General features: G+C 44.4%; 1 protein-coding gene across 4 annotated transcripts in view; it reads right to left on the bottom strand.

Annotated features, from left to right (window-relative positions):
* The window catches only part of LOC138266405 (solute carrier family 2, facilitated glucose transporter member 9-like), a 473,687-nt gene that overhangs the window by 159,685 nt on the left and 294,830 nt on the right, over positions 1 to 19,172 (bottom strand). For 3 of the 4 annotated variants that reach the window (XM_069215176.1, XM_069215174.1, XM_069215177.1), the window contains 2 exons: positions 11,336 to 11,523; positions 6,787 to 6,897 (listed from right to left, as the gene is read on the bottom strand). In XM_069215176.1, coding sequence (XP_069071277.1) covers positions 6,787 to 6,897; positions 11,336 to 11,523 — 299 coding nt within the window. The remainder of the gene's footprint in view (positions 1 to 6,786; positions 6,898 to 11,335; positions 11,524 to 19,172) is intronic. The other variant, XM_069215175.1, reaches the window with a different exon arrangement.

Below are 19,172 nucleotides of genomic sequence, written 5' to 3'. Positions count from 1 at the left end.
TAGTCACAATTTCGTCAGCAGCACAAGAACCACAGCACCAAGGCAAATCTCCTTTTATGTTCCAACAATCCACACTCTAATGTTCTATTTCACACACAACTCAGCTTCTACAGGTTTGTAGCCATCAATGGTGCAGCAGGTGTGCGGGCAGTGGGGCCCAGAGCTGTGGCCCCGGTTATCCATTTTTTCTTTCCTACAATGAGTAAGGGGGTGCTGTTTCCATGCTTGCATTAGTGTTACACTTGCTTTACCACCGAGCTACTACACAAAGCCTGGTGCCAGAAACGAGTGCACAGGCTCCTGGAAATCATTCAGTTATCCACATCTCACCAGACTACAACGTTTAGTGCATCCATTAGGCTAGCAACTCTTAGTCCTGTCACATTAACACCAGAAGTCCAGACAGTAGGCCTGGCGTGTTTATGGTGAAAAGCATATGCTAAAGTCAATATGCATTTAAAGTGGGTTGTTATTACTCTCTATTGAAGAGAAGCATTTTGTTACATGGAATCTCACTGATTACTGTAGTACCTAGGGGGGTTTTATAATTCCTTTGACAAAATGTGGAGCTAGAATATCTGCACTATGGCAGTATTTGTTCTCTCTCATGAGATTTGTCAATTGTAATGTTATATACATTTGTAGTTGTATAACGGTACGCCTGATTATCACCTTGTAGGAAAGCCTGTTCTCAGTACAGTAGGCCTGAGTTGGATATAGTGGCAAGCTAGTGATAAAGGCTATTGGCCTGATTGGTTCATGAGAGAAAGTTGAGTCCAATGCCTTCGAACTGATCGGTTTATTATGAAAAGGTATAACAACAGGCTGTAGGCATGGCTTATTTATTGTGAAAAGCATATATTAAAGGTAATAAACTTTTAACAGTAGATTGCTATCAAGCTGTGATATAACCTGTAAACAGGTATTTTGTTAAATTAAATCACGCATATGTAGGAAGCAAAGGTTTTGGTGTTGATCACCCACATCAGACAAAACCGGAAAGTAGAAGTACAGTGTGATATTCACTTTACCCCTTTTTAAAAGAGGCTTCTAGCAATTTGCATGCTGTAATTTTCTACATATTTGTAATTTTATACCTGCATACATGATGGTTGCCAGCTTATGGGCACTTCTGTAGACCTGTGTTTCTTATCGTGTCAAGACAATGGTGAAGAATATAGGCACGATTGTTTTACTGGGAACGTTATATCAGATTCCATTGTTTTGATCTGTTTATTATGAAAATTTGTGATAAAAACCAGTAGGTTGTAAAAAGCTTGTGTTAAAGGCAATAGGTTTTGAAGCATGGATTGGTAATACACTGTACTAAAGCCTGTAGGCAGAAATTTGGTTAAATGCAAAAAGTCAGATCATCTTAGTAGGCAAAGGTTTTGATGTGTGGACCACCTTAAAAAAAGAAGAAAAAAAAACTGCAGATGGAAGACTTGTCTATGATAATCCATGTAAGGACCTCTTAAGAGGGATTTTATAATCTTTTGACAACAATAATTGTGTACATATTCGGTATTTTTTCATGGTATACCTAATGTTTGCCTTGTGGGAAAGCGGATGCTCAGTACAATAGGTCTGAGTTGGTTATGGTGACAACCCAATGATAAAATCTATTAACCTGGTTGCTTCATTGGGAAAGTTATTTCAGATGCCACATGATTTGTCTCATATGTTTATTATGAAACATTTGGACAAAAGCAGCGGGCCTGATTTATTTGTTATGTAACCCATATTAAAGCCAATGGGCCTTTAAGGGTAAATTGGCATTACATGAACTTAAATCCTATTTAGCACATGAAATCCCACCATTTATCATTGTGGGGAAAGGCTTTGCTGTTGATTAACCCCTCTTACAAAGCCTTGTGGGCCTGCAGCGGGGTTGGGTGGGAAGGAGATATTTGTATTGCAATAAGTCTTGCAAGCATTTCTTCGGTAGACCTGGAAGTCTTTGTTGTCTGCCAGATTCTTCTAATCAAAAGCCTGAATCAAAATCATATCTCTACATAACTAAACATACATGTGCATATGCAGAGGGGTTTGGGTCATTCCTCTTCTGTCATTAGACTGTATGAGTGTGATTTATACTCTGCTTCTATCCTAGATAATAGGAAAATGGGATAGCCTGCTTCAGCCACTGACTCCCTTTGCCCTGCGGGGCATGGCATTTGACTGATCACAGTTTCACATCTGCCTGAAAATGAATGTGCTTGCTTCAGTGCCAAGGCTTGTATGACAGTCCTTTAGTTTTCCATTTTCTCCTTTAGAAGTACCCATTTAATTTCTTTCCTTCTTCTCTGTTTATTGTCACTTCTTAAAGAGTACTACCGGCCCTTAGTCATTGCTAATGGGCCCCTGGCTTGTGCATCTGCAGTGCACCACATTCCACACGGCCAATGCATCTTAACTAGACGATCAACATGGAATGGCATTGCCTATAGTGTATCACTGTGTTGCCATTCCTAGAAGGACAACACATTGGTTCTAAATGTGGCAACCATGATGGAACTTTAAAGCAAAGATACACTATGCACAATACAATTCCAGAAAGCCACCTGCTGCCTTGTTTAACTTTATTTGTGATTGCAAGCATTTTGTCTACTTGTATTCATTTATTTTATGTTGCATAAGTTGTGTGTGTGCTGTATTGTGATTGTGTAAGTGGGTGAATGCACGAATTAGTAAGTGGCTTGATGAACAGATGCTTCAATGCAGGAATGAGTGACAGAAAGCATGTATGATGACCTGTTAAGTGCCTAAACGTATCACTTACTGAAGCCAGACTGTAGGAAGCTGGCTCTGCATATACTATATCAAAGTGAGATATAGGGGGTCATTCTGACCCTGGCGGTCAAAGACCGCCAGGGCGGAGGACCGCGGGAGCACCGCCGACAGGCCGGCGGTGCTCCAATGGGGATTCCGACCGCGGCGGTAAAGCCGCGGTCGGACCGGCACCACTGGCGGGCTCCCGCCAGTGTACCGCCGCCCCATTGAATCCTCCACGGCGGCGCAGCTTGCTGCACCGCCGCGGGGATTCCGACCCCCCCTACCGCCATCCAGATCCCGGCGGTCCGACCGCCGGGATCCGGATGGCGGTAGGGGGGGGTCGCGGGGCCCCTGGGGGCCCCTGCAGTGCCCATGCCACTGGCATGGGCATTGCAGGGGCCCCCGTAAGAGGGCCCCTACATGTATTTCACTGTCTGCTGCGCAGACAGTGAAATACGCGACGGGTGCAACTGCACCCGTCGCACAGCTTCCACTCCGCCGGCTCGATTCCGAGCCGGCTTCATCGTGGAAGCCTCTTTCCCGCTGGGCTGGCGGGTGGTCTGAAGGCGACCGCCCGCCAGCCCAGCGGGAAAGTCAGAATTACCGCCGCGGTCTTTCGACCGCGGAACGGTAACCTGACGGCGGGACTTTGGCGGGCGGCCTCCGCCGCCCGCCAAGGTCAGAATGACCGCCATAGTGTGCACAGAGTCCAGGGGTTCCACAGAGGCTTGAGCGAGGCTAACGTAGATAATACTAATGCTCTCTTTTGTGGTAGTGTGGTCGAGCAGTTAGGCTTGTCAGAGGGCAGTACAAAGTATTTGTTGTACACACACAGACAATAGAAGAACCACACACTCAATGACTTAACTTCAGACTAATGTTTTTTAAATAGCAAACATGTATTTTCTTAATTTATTTTTAGAACCACAAGATTCAAGTTGCAGGTAAGTACTTAAATAGATTCTGATTTCACACATATATCAATATTACTTTGTTTAAAATCGATAAGTTATACAGTCTTTGAAATATTGGCAACTATCTGTTTTAAAAGTTGACACTGCAATTTTCAGAAACAGTTCCTGGGAAGAAGAAAAGTTAGATCAATTTGCAGGTAAGTACAACACTTTCAGTTCCAGTCTCTGGGGGTAAGGAAATCCACAGATTGGGGTTCAAGTTAACCCCAAACACCCACCACCAGCAATACGGGGGCCATCCAGGTGCAGAGGTCAAAGTGTAGGCAAAATTAACATGGGCTCCTATGGAGACTACAGGGCACTAGGTTTCAGGTCTGCAGGCAGGTAAGTACCCGTATCTTTGGAGGGCAGACTTGGGGGGTTTAGAGGAGCACTCAGAGGACGCAAATAGGCACCAAACATACACCCTCAGCAGCACGGGGCAGCTGGGTGCAGGGTGCAAACAAAGCATCGGATTGCCAATGATTCTCTATGAAGGGATCCCGGGGGTCACTCAGATGCTGCAGGCGAGGTCCAGGGAGTTGACTCAAGTAAACCACAGGCTGGACAGGGAGGAGGGACGCCTGCTGAACATTGCTGCACTGAAGGTTGGGTTCTCCAAGGCCTGGGGGATGTGGGTGCAGTGTGTCTTTAGGTGTCAAATATCTTCGTCCAGAGCTTTTGTGGTCAGGAGGGGTCCTCAGGATTCCCTCTGCAGGCTTCATCGTGGAGGGGTGGATAGGTCAACCCAGGGTGGGCACTTGCTAAGAACTGCATGGGGGTCATCTCTAGTTGGTTGGTCCACATGGACAAGGACCGTAGGTGTTGGGTGCAGAGTGGTCAGGGCTCACACATTCGGAGTGAGGCTGGAGTCCTTGGTTATTGATTCTTCTTGGACAGGGTTGCTGTCCATGGGAGTTCTTGGTCCTTTTGGGTGCAGGGCAGACCTCTGGAGCTTGCCAGAGGTCACTGGTCCCGCTGGATGTGTCGCTGTTCTTGTGCAAGTTCTTTGAAGCAGGAGACAGGCCGGTAGGGCTGGGGCCAAGTCAGATGCCGTCTTCCTTCTTCGCTGCTGGGGTTTCAGCCAAGCAGTCCTTCTTCCTGTCAGGTCACCAGGAATCTGGTGAGCTGGGTTCAGGGAGGCCCTTAAATCCTGGATTTAGGGGTGTTTCATGGGTCAGAGGACAGTACCCAATGGCTACTGTCCTCCAAGGGTGGCTACATCCTCCTTGTGCCCACTCTCTTTGGGGAGAGGGGCTCAAACCTAATCCTATTGCTCCCTGTCCTTCAAACCAAGATGGAGGATTCTGCAGGGAGGAGGGTCACCTCAGCTTTGGACACCTTAGGGGTGGTCCTGGTTGGGGTGGTCACTCCTCCCTTTTTATGTAATTTTCCTGTACTTTCCAAAAGTGGGGTTTTGTCTGGGAGGTGGGCAACTCCACTAGCTGGAGGGCCCTGGGGCACTATAACCCATGGCTTGAGCCTTTGAAGCTCACCGCCAGGTGGTATAGTACCTGCAGGGGGAGGTGTGAGCGACCTCCACCCAGGACAGGCTTTTTTTCTGACAACAGAGTGCACAAAGGCTTTCATCCCATGTGGTCACAAACTTGTCTGAAAGTGGCAGGCTGGCACAGACCAGTCAGTCCTGCACTAGCAGTTTGGCTAACATACAGGGAGCATCTCTAAGATGCCCACTGGGTGCATTTTTCAATAAATCCCACACTGGCATCAATTGGGGTGTATTGTGCTGAGAAGTTTGATACCAAATATCCCAGTAATCAGTGGAGCCATTATGGAGCTGTGGAGTTTGTAATGACAAACTCCTAGACCATATACTCAATGTGGCTACACTGCACTTACAATGTCTAAGAATGGACTTAGACACTGTAGGGGCATATTGCTCATGCAGCTAAGCCCTCACCTGTGGTATAGTGCACCCTGTATTTGGGCTGTAAAGCCTGCTAGAGGGGTATCTTGCCTATGTCATAGGCGGTGGTTTGTGGGCATGGCACCTTGGGAGGGGTGCCATGTCGACTTTGCCTTTTTCTCCCAGCCATCACACACAAGCTACAAAGGCAGTGTACATGTGCTTGGTGAGGGGTCCCCTAGGCTGGCATGGCACATGCTGCAGCCCTTAGGGACCTTCCCATGGCCACAGGGGCCTTGATACCATGGGTGCCTTTTACAAGGGACTTAACTGTGTGCCATGGGTGTGCCAATTGCAGAAATAAAGGTACAGATTTTGTGAAAGAACACTGGTGCTGGGGCCTGGTTAGCAGGATCCCAGCACACTTTCAATCAAAGTTTGCATCAACATTAGGCAAAAGGTGGCGGGGTAACCATGCCAACAGTGGCACTTTGCTACACAGACCTATGGGCTTTGCCAGTTCTTGGTAACATACAAAACCATTCTTTTGAAAATACCAAAATAAAAAAGAATAAAGATACTCAATCTTATGTCTCACCATAATGTGGACATTTTCTAAAGATTTTCTGCCTTCAAGCATTCCTCATATGTTATCACTTTTAGGGCCTGGCACCCAAAATATATCACAATGGCTACGGGCCTCCATAACCATCAGATTTTGAACAGCGATGAGCCACTGCTCAACCACTACTAATCACACGCCATTCTTTTATCTCAATTGCATGGTGACTTTTGAAAGCTGGGTGCTAGTTATGCCAAAAGTTTAACTAGACCATGTGGTACCTCTCCTGAACTGTTGTCTGTCCATGATAAATATCTGGAGTCTTTTTATTGTAAAACTTTAACCAGATACATAAGTCTCTTTCTACTTTACCTCCTCTGGCATATCCCTCCTGACGTGATCATACAATTGTGCACTTCAAGGAAATACATTTACCTGAGATTCTCATATTTAGCTTGTAACGTACATTACGCCAAATTTTAATTTTTCTCCTTACAATTAGACTTATAGTTGAATTCTATTGAATAGTTATTTTTTACATTTCACTAAAATATTTTGATTTTGCCTAATCACATACTACCATGCCTCATTACTATCACCAAAACAGTATTTCACGAAAAGCAACTTACGCAGACAAGAACAGACACAGCATCGCAAACTCCGATCCCAATGTTAATGTGAGGTATACGTTGTGGGGAAAAGCCGGCGTTGTAGAAGATATCATATGAATAAAAGTAGATCTAAAAATAGAATTAAAGAGGAACAAAAAGTAAAAAATAAGTTACAATCAGGGCCAACATGATGTTTTCATGCATTTGTTTGAGTGTGGCGACATTGTACACTTACACTTCTGAACTTGATAGCACTACCTACATGCTCACTTGAGTGTTGCATATTGTTCAGTAGCACACCTCTGTACAGAGGCATTGTTCACATGTGCACCTGAGTGGAATAACATTGTCTGCCCGTGCACATATAATTGACAAGATTGTACGCATGTGCTTCTGAGTAGAACAGCTCTGCCCAAGCCTGTATGTACGTCTGACATCATTGTCCACATGTGCACCTGAGTGTGACAGTATTGGCCACAGGTTTACATTAATGTGTAGGCATTGTCCACGTGTGAACTTGAGTGGCACAGTACGGTCCAATTGTACTCTTGATTGTGAGAGCACAGTTTACAAATTGACCAGCTAGTGTTGCCATTGTCGAAATGTATTCACGAATGCATAGCTTTTGCCCGCATGTGCACCTATGGTGTGATAACACTGTCCACAGGTAGCCACATATCCGAGTAGAACAACATTGACCACATGCACACGTCAAGTGCATAGCAGAATTGATATTAACTATTGCTTCCCACTGTTTTTTTCAAGCAGCCAGCCTTTCTACATTACCATTATCGTTTGGGTCCTAGAACATGTGAGGACATGTTAAATATCCTGCTTTTAAATATCATGCACCCAGCCTTGAGGGCTTCAAGGTGCACATAGGGGTGACTTGTAAATATTTAAAAGGGAGTTTTTTGTCTATTTAGACAGATTTGGCTGCAGTTTGAAAACTGCAGCAGCAGGGGCGGCTCCTCCGCAGTTGTGGAGGGGCGTCACCCCCCTGGATGAGCCAGCAGATGAAAAATAAAACGATAGCTTGCTATCGTTTTATCTTTCATCCTTTTTATTCTGCTGGCTTAGACAGCAGAGTGTACAGGGAGGGGTGGGGCTGGGCCGTGTGAGGGGCGGAGAAGGGGAGAGTGCACCAAGAGTGCATGTGTGTTTGGCAGGCCGTCTGATGCCTGTCAAACACACGTGGACTTTTGTTTTTCCAGCCCGGCTGTATACACCGCCAGGCTGGAGAAAAAGCACAAACCCCAGGCTTGTGTCTGAGCGGCACTCCGAGCCACTCCGACCAATCCTGACGCTGCTTATATGCTTACTTCTATGTTTAGCAGCACCATATTTACAATGTGGAGCAAAGCATGCATTGTGCCACTTTGTAACCCCTTGCACCACATTATGCCTGAGCCAGGCATAATGTATGCAGGGGGAGCGTTCCCCTGCAGGGAGGACTGAAAAAATGGCACAGTGAAATATTCAAGATTTCACTGCGCTATTCTTTCTGTAATTTTTAACGTCTGCCCAAGTAATGCTCCTGTATTGGCCTATGGGCCATCCTGTTCTTTGCTGCACTAGTGCTGAAAGGTTTGACGCTAGTGCAGAAAAGCGACACAGCAGGGGGATGCAAGAAAAGTGGCTCATTGGGACCGATATGCCACTTCCTTGTAAATATGCCCCTAAGTGTACCTGTGCTTGAGATGTAGAAAGTGGGAAAGAGAAAATACTCCTAAATAAGTTACATTGAATTACATCAAACTACAATATTTGAGGACTTTGAAATGTTTCCCAGTAGTAATTTAAAGCATTACATTTTAATTACATACAACGAAAGCTTAAATAATGTGCCAGTCAAGGTATTAGACAGCCTTATCATAGTAAGCATTTATGGCTCAGTGTTTAAGTTTTCGCGTTGGTAAGTTAGGCAAACTTACAGAACGGTTTGGCAAAATTGATAAAGCCATTATCAATTGTGCCAATATTTGCCATAAGTCCTGTTTGATACAAGGGAATTTTTTTTTTGTTTGTTTGACCAATGTTGTAGGTCTTTTAACAGCGAGAACGCATAAAACCTAGCTTCTACATGAAGAAGGGCTATCTTTCGATAGTTTGCAGGGCCTGCTATCTAGCCCTTCTTGGGTAGAGGGCAGAGGGTGGAGGGTGGAACCCTCCCAAGAAGATGGAATAGACCCAGAACTAAAGCAGCTATTAAAGAATGAGACCCAATAGGAGTTCTCAGACTTGAACATGTTAGAAGGGATGCTGTTTGGCCCAGCAGCTCTATCAGATCTTCCTTTCCAAGTTTCCTTCAGGTACAAGTTTCTCTAAACACCACCCATATGTACCAGGTTCTTTTGAGATCTCTGTCACTGATACCTCCGGCATCATTCTCTTGATGCCTTAAGTAAGAGAGGTAAATTTTCAAACTCTAAGAAGGTTCTGTTGTGCAGCGAGAATATGTATTTTTCCCCAAATGCGGGCTAGTAAGGAGTTTCATGCTTTCGAATTAGTGTAGGGCTGTAATGCAATTATATGATTCCAAAATACCATGCCAATGATGTGAAGTCAAAGTGTTTTTCTTTAAAGAAATACCAGGTGCAACTGACAGTATTTTTCCACCAGTCCTCTATTATCTGTGTTATATTTTGCATCCAATATATATATTTTTATGTGTCCGTGTCAGAGATGATTGATGCACTGCTTCGTTGCCGTAAGGTCTCATCATGATGTGTTTATCATCCTTTGGGATGAGTCATCCATGAATTTATTGTCATATGGCCACACTAGGACGTTTTGATATGTTTATTAATTCACTCTTCTGCATCCTTGTATTGGTGTCGTTTATTCGCTTTTTTGAGATTGTCATAATGATTTAGTCCATTCTTCAATGTGTTAGTGTTTCAAAGATGCACACATAGCCCAGCATTCATTTTAGGCCACAGAGGGGATTCTGTGCTCATTTCCAAATTGAATTGTGACTAGCTGTCTGAGCTTACTTTGTGTGTCTCCTCCTCTTTCACCCTTTGCAAGTTATTTGATTGCAAAATATCTCAGAGGTCGTAATATGGTATTTTAAGTAATATTTAGCGATCAGGGGTAAAATCTCTGTTGACTGCTCAAACATGTTGCAGGATTCTCCACTTCACCTCGTTTACAGAGCTACCGACTTAATTTTTTTTTTACAAGTGTATTTAGTATTATAAATGATACAACTGTTGGATGGGCCAGTGTTTTATTAATATTCCTCGCTCTTCCTTATGTGATGTGTTAAAATTTGTTAGACATCTGATGTCGTGTATTTCGTTTTCACTGCATCTCCTTTTTGCACTAACAAAGACTCGTTTTCCTCTTACTGTTTGGGGTGCATCTTCCAGCCCTTTTTTGGGTAATCCCTTGCCTTGAAGTGGTCCATAATTTTCTTTTATTCATTTATGAACTCCTCATCTCTTGAGCTATCTCCGTGTTCTTTTCTTTAAATGCACCGGATGCTCTGTTTCAATGTTGGTGGGTGGCTATTTCTAGCATGGGGAGTGTCATTTGGTGCAGAGCATTTCTGTTGGAGGGATGTAACTGATTTAGATGCTGGCAGCTGGAATATACTCCGTCACAAAAGTGATGGATATCCTATCTGCCATATTACGATCTCCATAGGATATAATGGGATCGTAATGCGGTGGACGGTATTTCCGTAGTGTTTGTGATGGAGTATTCCCCTCAGCCAAGATCTGAATCATGCTCTCAGCTCTAGTCAATACCGTCCATATCCACATCTAGATAGGTCACTTTCAATCTCTCACTTGGTATGTCACTCTTTAGATTTTATTCAATACGGTTCAGTTTCACAGAGACTTACTTTATCATACCTTCTGGTCCATCCCATATTTGGAACAAGTCATCCATAAAATGTGCCCATAAAATAATGTGCACCAATTCTTCCAGGTTTTCCTCGGCACTGGCTAACTTCTGCTTCCCCATCCCTTACAGAAATGTGCACACTTTGCATCTCCAAGTTGCTTTGAACGTTCTGTTTTGTACTTCCATTTACTAATATCACAGTTATACCACAGTTATGCCACTTTTGGCCAGTTGTCCGAAAATAATATTCTCTTTCTGTATTCTGATTTCATTAAACTACTCCATTCTCGGGGGGGGGGGGTGGAGATTGAGAGTTATATATATGTATGGGATGGCCATATATGATGTTCTGTGTCTGGCAGATTGTGGGTGTTTGGTTCTGTGATGGTTGTTGCGTGGGCATAATATTGTTATGTTATTAGTTGTGTGGTAGTTTATGGTGGTTGGTATGCAATGATTTTGCATAGCATACATGCATTTATTCATCTATAAACACAATCATGCACTCAGTCGCTTACTCATTGCTTCAACCATACATCCACTCATGCATTCAACCATTAATTCAGTATCACATCCATCAGCTCATTCATCTAATCAATCAGAGATACAAACTCTCCAATCATTGAAAAATCGCTTTCACGTATAAAGTAGCTGGACCTATTAGCTTAGCCAATGTTTGTTCTTTTAGCAATATCTATGGAAGACACTTAACTGAGTAATCGCCACAGATGTTCTTGGTCAGTACCATTAGAAACGAGAGGTACAGCTGCCATCTGCTTGATCTGTCTTTCAGTATTTCTAGAATGCTCAGGCTTTGGGCGTTTCTCCTAGCTTCTTGCTCCTTCATCAGGTCGTCCATCTCTTCCTGGATATCATCTTCTCCCCAAAGCTGCTTCATAGCTGGAAAGGAGACCAACAGTGCTGGGCTCTAAGTGAAAAAGTTATGCATGGGTTTTTCGAGCCCCCTGGTTAGGCAAAAACATGTACTACAAATAGGCTGAAAGTGTGACATATATAGTAAGAAAGAAAACGTTAATGTTCTAAACCTATATTTAGTAAACTTGAAAAACACTAGAGCTGAAATAGTAGTGATGAGAAAAGTAAATTCACTCAGTTTAGATAATGGCAGCGTGAGGTAGTGACCAGGGTCAATGTTAAGGATGGGTGGAGGCTTTAAAAACAATTTAACATATTGTTTTCAAACTTTGTTTTAAACTAATTGGTTTTAGACTGAGGGCTTGATTCTGTAACAAACATGATGGAGTACCAATGGTCTGCTCGCTGGATTCTCAACTGTGTAGACTGTGCACCCACTGGTTCTGCTGTTGTAGAGTTTTCTCTCACAGCTCGATGGAGTAGGGTGCGTGAGAGTAACAACGTCAAGTGGAAAGTATGAAGGCTTTTTTATGTCTGTCACTAGCACAAAAAATGACAGTCCCACTTTTGGAGGTTGTTTCTCAAAAACAAAAAGGTTTGACAAACAGCTGCCTCACAGACGACCGTCTATCAATCAAACTTGTGGTACTTTCAGATGAACCACAGTGAGGGCAGTTTCTCTGAAGCAGGCCCGGACTAGTTGTCGAGGGCATCAGGCATTTCCCGGGGAGGCTGGAAGGGTGGGGGCTGGTTTTACAGCAGTGGGGGCAGGTTTCATTACTAGGGGCCGGTTTTGCAGCATTGCTGCAAGACTGGCCCCCAGTAACAAAAGCAGCAGTGCTTCACAACGTCCCCCCTCGCCTGAGGCTAGTCTGACAAAATTGCCAAGGCTGGTTCGGCCCTGCTCTGAAGGCTCGGGAGGTCACTGCTGGGCTGGTGGTGATCGCTAAATTTGATGGGCAATAGATTTAGTTGTACCGTGATTGCCCACTGGAGCTCCAAATACATTCAACAAAGAAACCTCCGCTCAAGATCGGCACCTTTGCCTTAAAACGCCACTATACAAGAGCAAGACAATAGGTGGTACATCCTTCTCTGTTTAAGTGGCCAAACTATGGAATTCATTACCCACCAAATATTAGATCCACGGATAACTATCTTATCTTCAGAAGACTACCAAGAGTTGGCTCTTTCCTTCATAACCACCATATCCAAACAGCAATGGGCTGCATATGCCTGTGTTGGTAAACATTTATAATCTGATCATGTGCATATATCTAGATGTGTGTATTTCTTTAAAAAATATGTATAATTACTATTTTATAATAACAAAATATATACAAAAAACGTACCCGCAAATTGCAAAATATCCAGAACGCCCCCGCCAGATTGATCCTCGACCTACCACGACACTGCCATATCTCGCAACACCTGCGCACACTGTACTGGCTCCCCATAGAGAAAAGAATCACTTTCAAAATCCTCACCTAATCACACAAAGCCCTCCACAACACCGGACCAGCCTACCTTAACCAGCGACTCAACTTCCACATACCCCACAGTGCCCTACGCTCAGCTTAGCTCTCTCTCGCAGAAGTACCCTGCATCAGGAAAACCAGAACAGGTGGACGCTCCTTCTCCTACCTCGCCGCCACCACCTGGAACGCCTTACCCATCCACATCAGACAAACCACCTCCCTCCCCAGCTTCACAAAGGAACTGAAGACATGGCTTTTTTAATCCACCTCCGGTACATGCTACACTACCCCTCCCCCAGCACCTTGAGACCCTAATGGGTGAGTAGCTGCGCTTTATATACACTGATTGATTGATTGATACATACTCTCTAAGCCTGTTTAACAAATGCATATTTTACTCACGGTTATGTATATATGTGTGTGTGTATATGTATATAGGTGTGCATATATGTATATAATGGATGTGTGTGTGCACACATATATATGTGTTTATTATTCTATGCTTAACATGTTCATAAGTCATTACATAGTTCCTAGATAAAGATACAGATACAGAGAAAGCACTTGATACTGTTGGCTAGGAATTCCTTTTCCACACCCTGTACCAGTTTACGTTTGCCCAATATTTCTCGGGATGGATCAGACTGCTATATACTTCCATGATGGCCTGCTTTAAAATGAGATGTGATATCAAAAGGGTGGACTCTTGAGAGAAGCTGCTCTCTGTTGCCAATGTTATTCCCCCCTAGTGGCAATGTACACGAGGACCATGAGGGACTGAGATATATAGTGGGGGGGCACTAATCATATGCTTTTCCTATATTCCAGAAGCACACTGATGTATTTGAGTGACACTGTGCCACAATGGCATGTCTATTATGATAGCTGGCAGCATAATGGGGGCTATGTGGCACACACACACAAACTGGAAACATCTTACCTTTTTATTATGGGTGCAATCGCACACCGTGTCTCACTAACATAAGACTCACACGACAAATTAGGGAATCCAAATATTTAGGTATCCGTAGAGTTCACTCACAACCAAGACATATTTGAACACTGTCCAAGTGATTGATGGATTGCATAGCTCCATTTAATTTTGGCCTTCTCTACCCCCCTCAGTGATGGGACAGATAGTCCTAGCCAAGATGGTGATGCTTTCAAGGTGTCTATATGTGTTGCGGCGGAGATATGAGAACTGTTGCCAAAGCACATTAAAGAAGTTGAATAGCCTTATGTCTCTCTGATGGGGTGAGAGCTTGACCCACAGTAAGTTTCAAAACACTGAAGCTTAAGTACAAGCAAGGCAGCCATACCCTTCCTAAGTTGGAGCTGTATTATCTTGCTTCCAAGCGGCAATATCTGGTAGTCTGTTTTTTCTGGAATCCTCAGAAATCTCTGCTGAAAGACTTAAATAGTGACACTATGTGGATATGTCTTTATGAACTTTCATCATTTCCAATTTTACAGATAGGGAATGTTGATCCCACAGTCATTGCTCTGCAATTATTTTGAAGTGGTTCATCCAATTGGTGTGCCTATTTGCTCCAGAGCAGACACAGTCTCTGGGCCCGATTTAGAGCTTGGCAGGCAGAGTACTCCGTTGCGAACAGTTAGCCTGAGACGGAAACACTATTGGTCCTAGATGCAGTTGACCATGTTGATATGGCACCATGAAAGAGGCCCTCATCTACAAATTTGGTTTAACATCGGAAACGTTTTGCCTGAAGTTCAGGGATAGCCAGTCTTGAATGGATTTTGTACAGGAAGCCACCCACAGGTGGGCACTCCACAGGGATGACTGGTGTAATGCTAGGGGGAGGTTATTCCCCGGCAGAGAGGGTAGAGCATGCCCTTGCATTCATTAGCTGGGAGGTAGACCCAAATAGTAAGATGATAATCCCAGAAAGTGGTAGATTTCACTTTCAAGAGACTGCTGTGAATCCCCATTGTCACTTCTTTGAGGGATACTTGTGCCAGCCATACCATGGTGGTAGTAAGGCTGGTTTCCCAAGAAGAGTATTTGCCAGGACAGGTCTGTAGGGTAACGCAGGCCGATGGTCAGAAGGGTGAACATCATGTGTACATCATAAGGCCAAGGTATCCCTGGAATGTGAGGGGGTACTTGCCCAGGAGGGTCACTGTCAGACCTCAGATACCCATTGACTGTATCCTTCGCCATGATCTCCCACTGTCAAAAAAAGCCAGCTGGGAGGGGCACCTGGGTCGACCCCTAAAGCACAGATTTCTGTGGGTACTGCCGCTAAACCAGGGGACAGAGGATCAGGAAAAAAGTAAGGTATGGGAGTTAGGTGCTATCCACAATGGGAGTACCAGTGGGTCAAGAGTTACCTACTCTGAGAGGAAAGCAGCCCAAGACTGATCCTGGGGGCCACTTCTGATCTGTAAGTGCTGCCTGCACTGTCACAGAGAAAGATGACAGGAAACTTGCACTAAGCAGATTCTTACATGACACAGGAAGGGTGTTTCATTCTTGAGGGGAACTGTACCCCCACCCCCATGTCCTGGACTGACAGACATCTGCTCAGTCTCTAGTTCCAGACCCTGATTGAAAGGCTAGTCTCAGGATGTCCCTCTAAGATGCTGGAAGAAAGAGTAGAAGGAGAAGGTCTATCGCCTGAAGGTGCATCCCCTTGCTCTAAGAAACATAAGAAGCCAGAGAGACACTCCTTGCTAGCCCCAGAGTTAGAGGTGAGGCCTCCCCAAGGTCTCAGATTGGAGCCTCCACCTGAAACTGCATGGCCGGGGGGCATGGTTCCTGACACTGACTGCTGTCAATGCACTCTTGGTTGTTAGCCTTTTATGCAGAGCTTGCTCTGAGTTGGGGACTAAAGTATAACCTAGGGAGCAGGCTGGGCCACATCTCCTAGTTGGTTATGGTGATGATACTTTTCACCTGTTGGGATATATCTTTTGATGCACTAGGGTTAGCCATATCCTTGGTGAGGTCCACAGATGAGAAGGATTCCCCATGTGGCTAAGGATGATGTTGACAAAGGGTTACCGATAGGTTCAGAGGAGCATAGAACAGACAAATACCACTGCAAAGATGGCAAATTGTCCTTGTTCTATCACCTAAACAGGGAACACCAACAAGGGATGGATTAGTCTACCCTAGCTCTTGACTATGGGGGTGGGACTGTGTAGGAAATCTGCCTTTTCTACATGGTCACCCAAGATTTTGTGTGGGACCCTATTAAGTTTGCTGGCTTTAGAACTTCAGCACTTTACCTCTGATAACCAGGAGTAAAAAAAGCGTACGCTCCCTCTTTAAACATGATTAAATTGGCTTATGCGCAAGTGGAACTTTTAACTTACCTATTAATTCATATGTTATGGTATAGAAAGTGCACCTAGGATCTGGAAATTAAATGCTATTGTGGACTGGAGCATCTATTGTGCATCCACAATAGTGGCAGTGCAAACATGGCTTAAGGCCTACCCAGTGTAGCTTGACTGCTTCAGTGGTAACTCTGCAGTACAACCTGCCAAAATAACCCTTTTTTTGATCAGTACAAACCTCGCTTTTAAATATTGGTAAGTCACCCCATGTAAACTTTTTAGCCCACAAGATAGTGTGCATGGTATTCAAAAGTGGGACATGAAGAAAATTAATATTAATATTAATATTATCATGTCGCTACAATGACAAGACCCAAAAAGCTATTTTCAAGGTTATGGACCAGATAGAAAATTATTTAAACAATTATTTTTAATAGTTATTTAAAAAAAATACAATGCAGTGGTGAAGTGGGGCTTTTAATAAATATTAAGGAAAAGAAACTTAGAAAGTTACCTTTTCCTTGCCTAGTGTTCCTGGAGACAAATTTGCATTAGCTCTCCAGCTTATCCTAGCCTGTTCCTAGTCTTGAATAGGTGTGAATGAGATGCTAAGTGCCTCCCAGGAGCAAACAATAGGATGGCCAGAATTGCCAGAGGTGACTTCTCTAAGCCCAACAGAACAGAGGGTGGGGGCTGTGGATCTTTTTTTAACAGCAAAGTGTCAAATCCAGCCAATTCTAGGTTATAATTTCTTGATTCAAATTCTCGTGTTACAGGCCTGATGGTAGCCAATCCTGGTCAGGGCTTCAAATTTGCCAATTTCAAACACTTCATGCCAATGTTCAAGACATGCCAATTTACAAGCCTGTAACACGAGAATTTGAATCAAGAAATTATAACCTAGAATTGGCTGTTATTATGTTGAATTTTATACAATCTAAACTACAACGCATAATTGTAGCATCAAAGCAGTAACTTTATTGTGCTGTTCAAATATCCTCTCATGTATGAGGCGGTTGTAAATTTGTAAGTATACTATTTTGTGATTTTGTTGGTTCTGTGCTATTTGTTTATTTTTGCGTATTTACTGGTCTGTTATTTATGTTTTCATATATGTATGTTTCATTTAGGTTAGGGGGTTGTATTATATTTTTTTGGTTGATTCTATGTTGATTATATTATGTGCGAACTGAATGTTTAATTAGCTACAATAAATATCTAAATTGAAATATATTGTATGTTGTATATTTGAATTTAAGATTTCCATTCCTATGTTTGCTATGTTAATGGATAGTAAACTACGTTATACTTATAGTACAGCTTCAAACCACACCTAGGGCTGGGTGTATCATGACCATTGACTATCATTGACACTTGGGGCCTTATTACGACCTAGAAGGAGGGGTTTCCTCCATCACAAATGTGACGGCTATCCTGTCTGCCATATTATGATCCCTTTTAAATCTACGGAGATCATAATACGGTGGACGGGATATCAGGCACATTTGTGTCACCGAAACAAATATTCCTCAAAGTGGCTTATAGCTGTTATCGCAGGTCCCTGCACCTTACCAAGGGGGTGGTTCCATTTGCTCCAGCACTGGCGTTGCTGGGTACCCCTCATGGACCTGAGATTACGTCAGGTCCAGAGCTACGAGCGTGGCATGCGGCGGAGTTATGTACGCTGGGCGACCTCTATGATGATGGCAGACTGATCCCGTTTCCTACACTGGTTCAGGAGTCGGGGCTGCCTGCAGGACAGTTCCTATTATACAATTCAATGTTGAGGTATTTAACATCTGGGTGGGGTGACATATCAGTGGCCCCTCCCACGCATTTGCTGGTACAGTACATACAGGTGATGGGGCAAGGGAACCACCTGATTAGATGGTTTACTGACGCATTGCGCATACACACAGCCCTGGAAACCGATGCACTGCATGTGGCATGGGACAGTTACAGATGCGCAGTGGAGGTTAGCTCTCTCAGGGCACGTTAACGTGCCCCGCAACTCTAGATTTCGCCTGATCCAGTTCTATATTATCCACAGGGCCTATCTTACTCCGGCTCGAGTGAACAGATATTTTGCTCGCCAAGATGCGGCATGCCCCCGTTGTTCTTCCATGGATGCCAACATGTTGCACATGTTACAGTCCTGTGCGTCCCTGTATCGCTTCTGGAGGGCGGTGGTGGGCTGCCTATCGGAGTGTACGTCATGTTCGGTTCCATTCACCTGGGAGGTCTGTGTGCTGGGCCTCTTTCCTAGGGGTAGGCGGCATAGAGCTGAGGCGCGATTCCTGGACCTGGGCCTGATAGCGGCTAAGCGGCTGATAACCCACAAGTGGAAGTCGGCTGACCCACCGGCTGAACAGGCCTGGAAATATTCATTCGGGGTGTGGGCAGCAGCGGAGGGAGTGGCATTGAGGCGAGAAGACCCGCTGGGGCTACGCAAGTATCCGTTATCAGACAGATGGGAGGAGATGGTGTCCTGTCTGTGGGATGTGAGACAGGGCTCAGATGCGGAGCAATTAGCCTAGCTGCTGGGGTGGATGTACGTCTGCTTCTGGAGTGCGAGTGTGAGTGGGGGGATGCTGGTGCCTGAAAGGCTGGCCTGGGTTCAGTTCTGAAGAGGGGGCTAGATGTTGCCAGGGCGGCAAGTGTCTATGGCTTGTATGCAACCCCGTCCTATACTGGTATGAATGGATGGTGCAGGGGGATTCCTGCACCTATGGTGGCATGCTTAAATCACAACTCATAGGCTGTATAAATAGCACTCCAACGGTTGTTCATGTTCTTATTGTTATCTGTGGTTTGCTTAAATTATACCTCTGCCAGCGAAACATCGTAAAAAACACGTTGATCCTCAGGTATGGGTTGAAGAGACAGGGA

The sequence above is a fragment of the Pleurodeles waltl genome, chromosome 11 (assembly GCF_031143425.1).
Source record: "Pleurodeles waltl isolate 20211129_DDA chromosome 11, aPleWal1.hap1.20221129, whole genome shotgun sequence".
In the NCBI taxonomy this organism is placed as follows: Eukaryota; Metazoa; Chordata; class Amphibia; order Caudata; family Salamandridae; genus Pleurodeles; species Pleurodeles waltl.
This window is presented reverse-complemented; position numbering and strand designations above follow the sequence as displayed.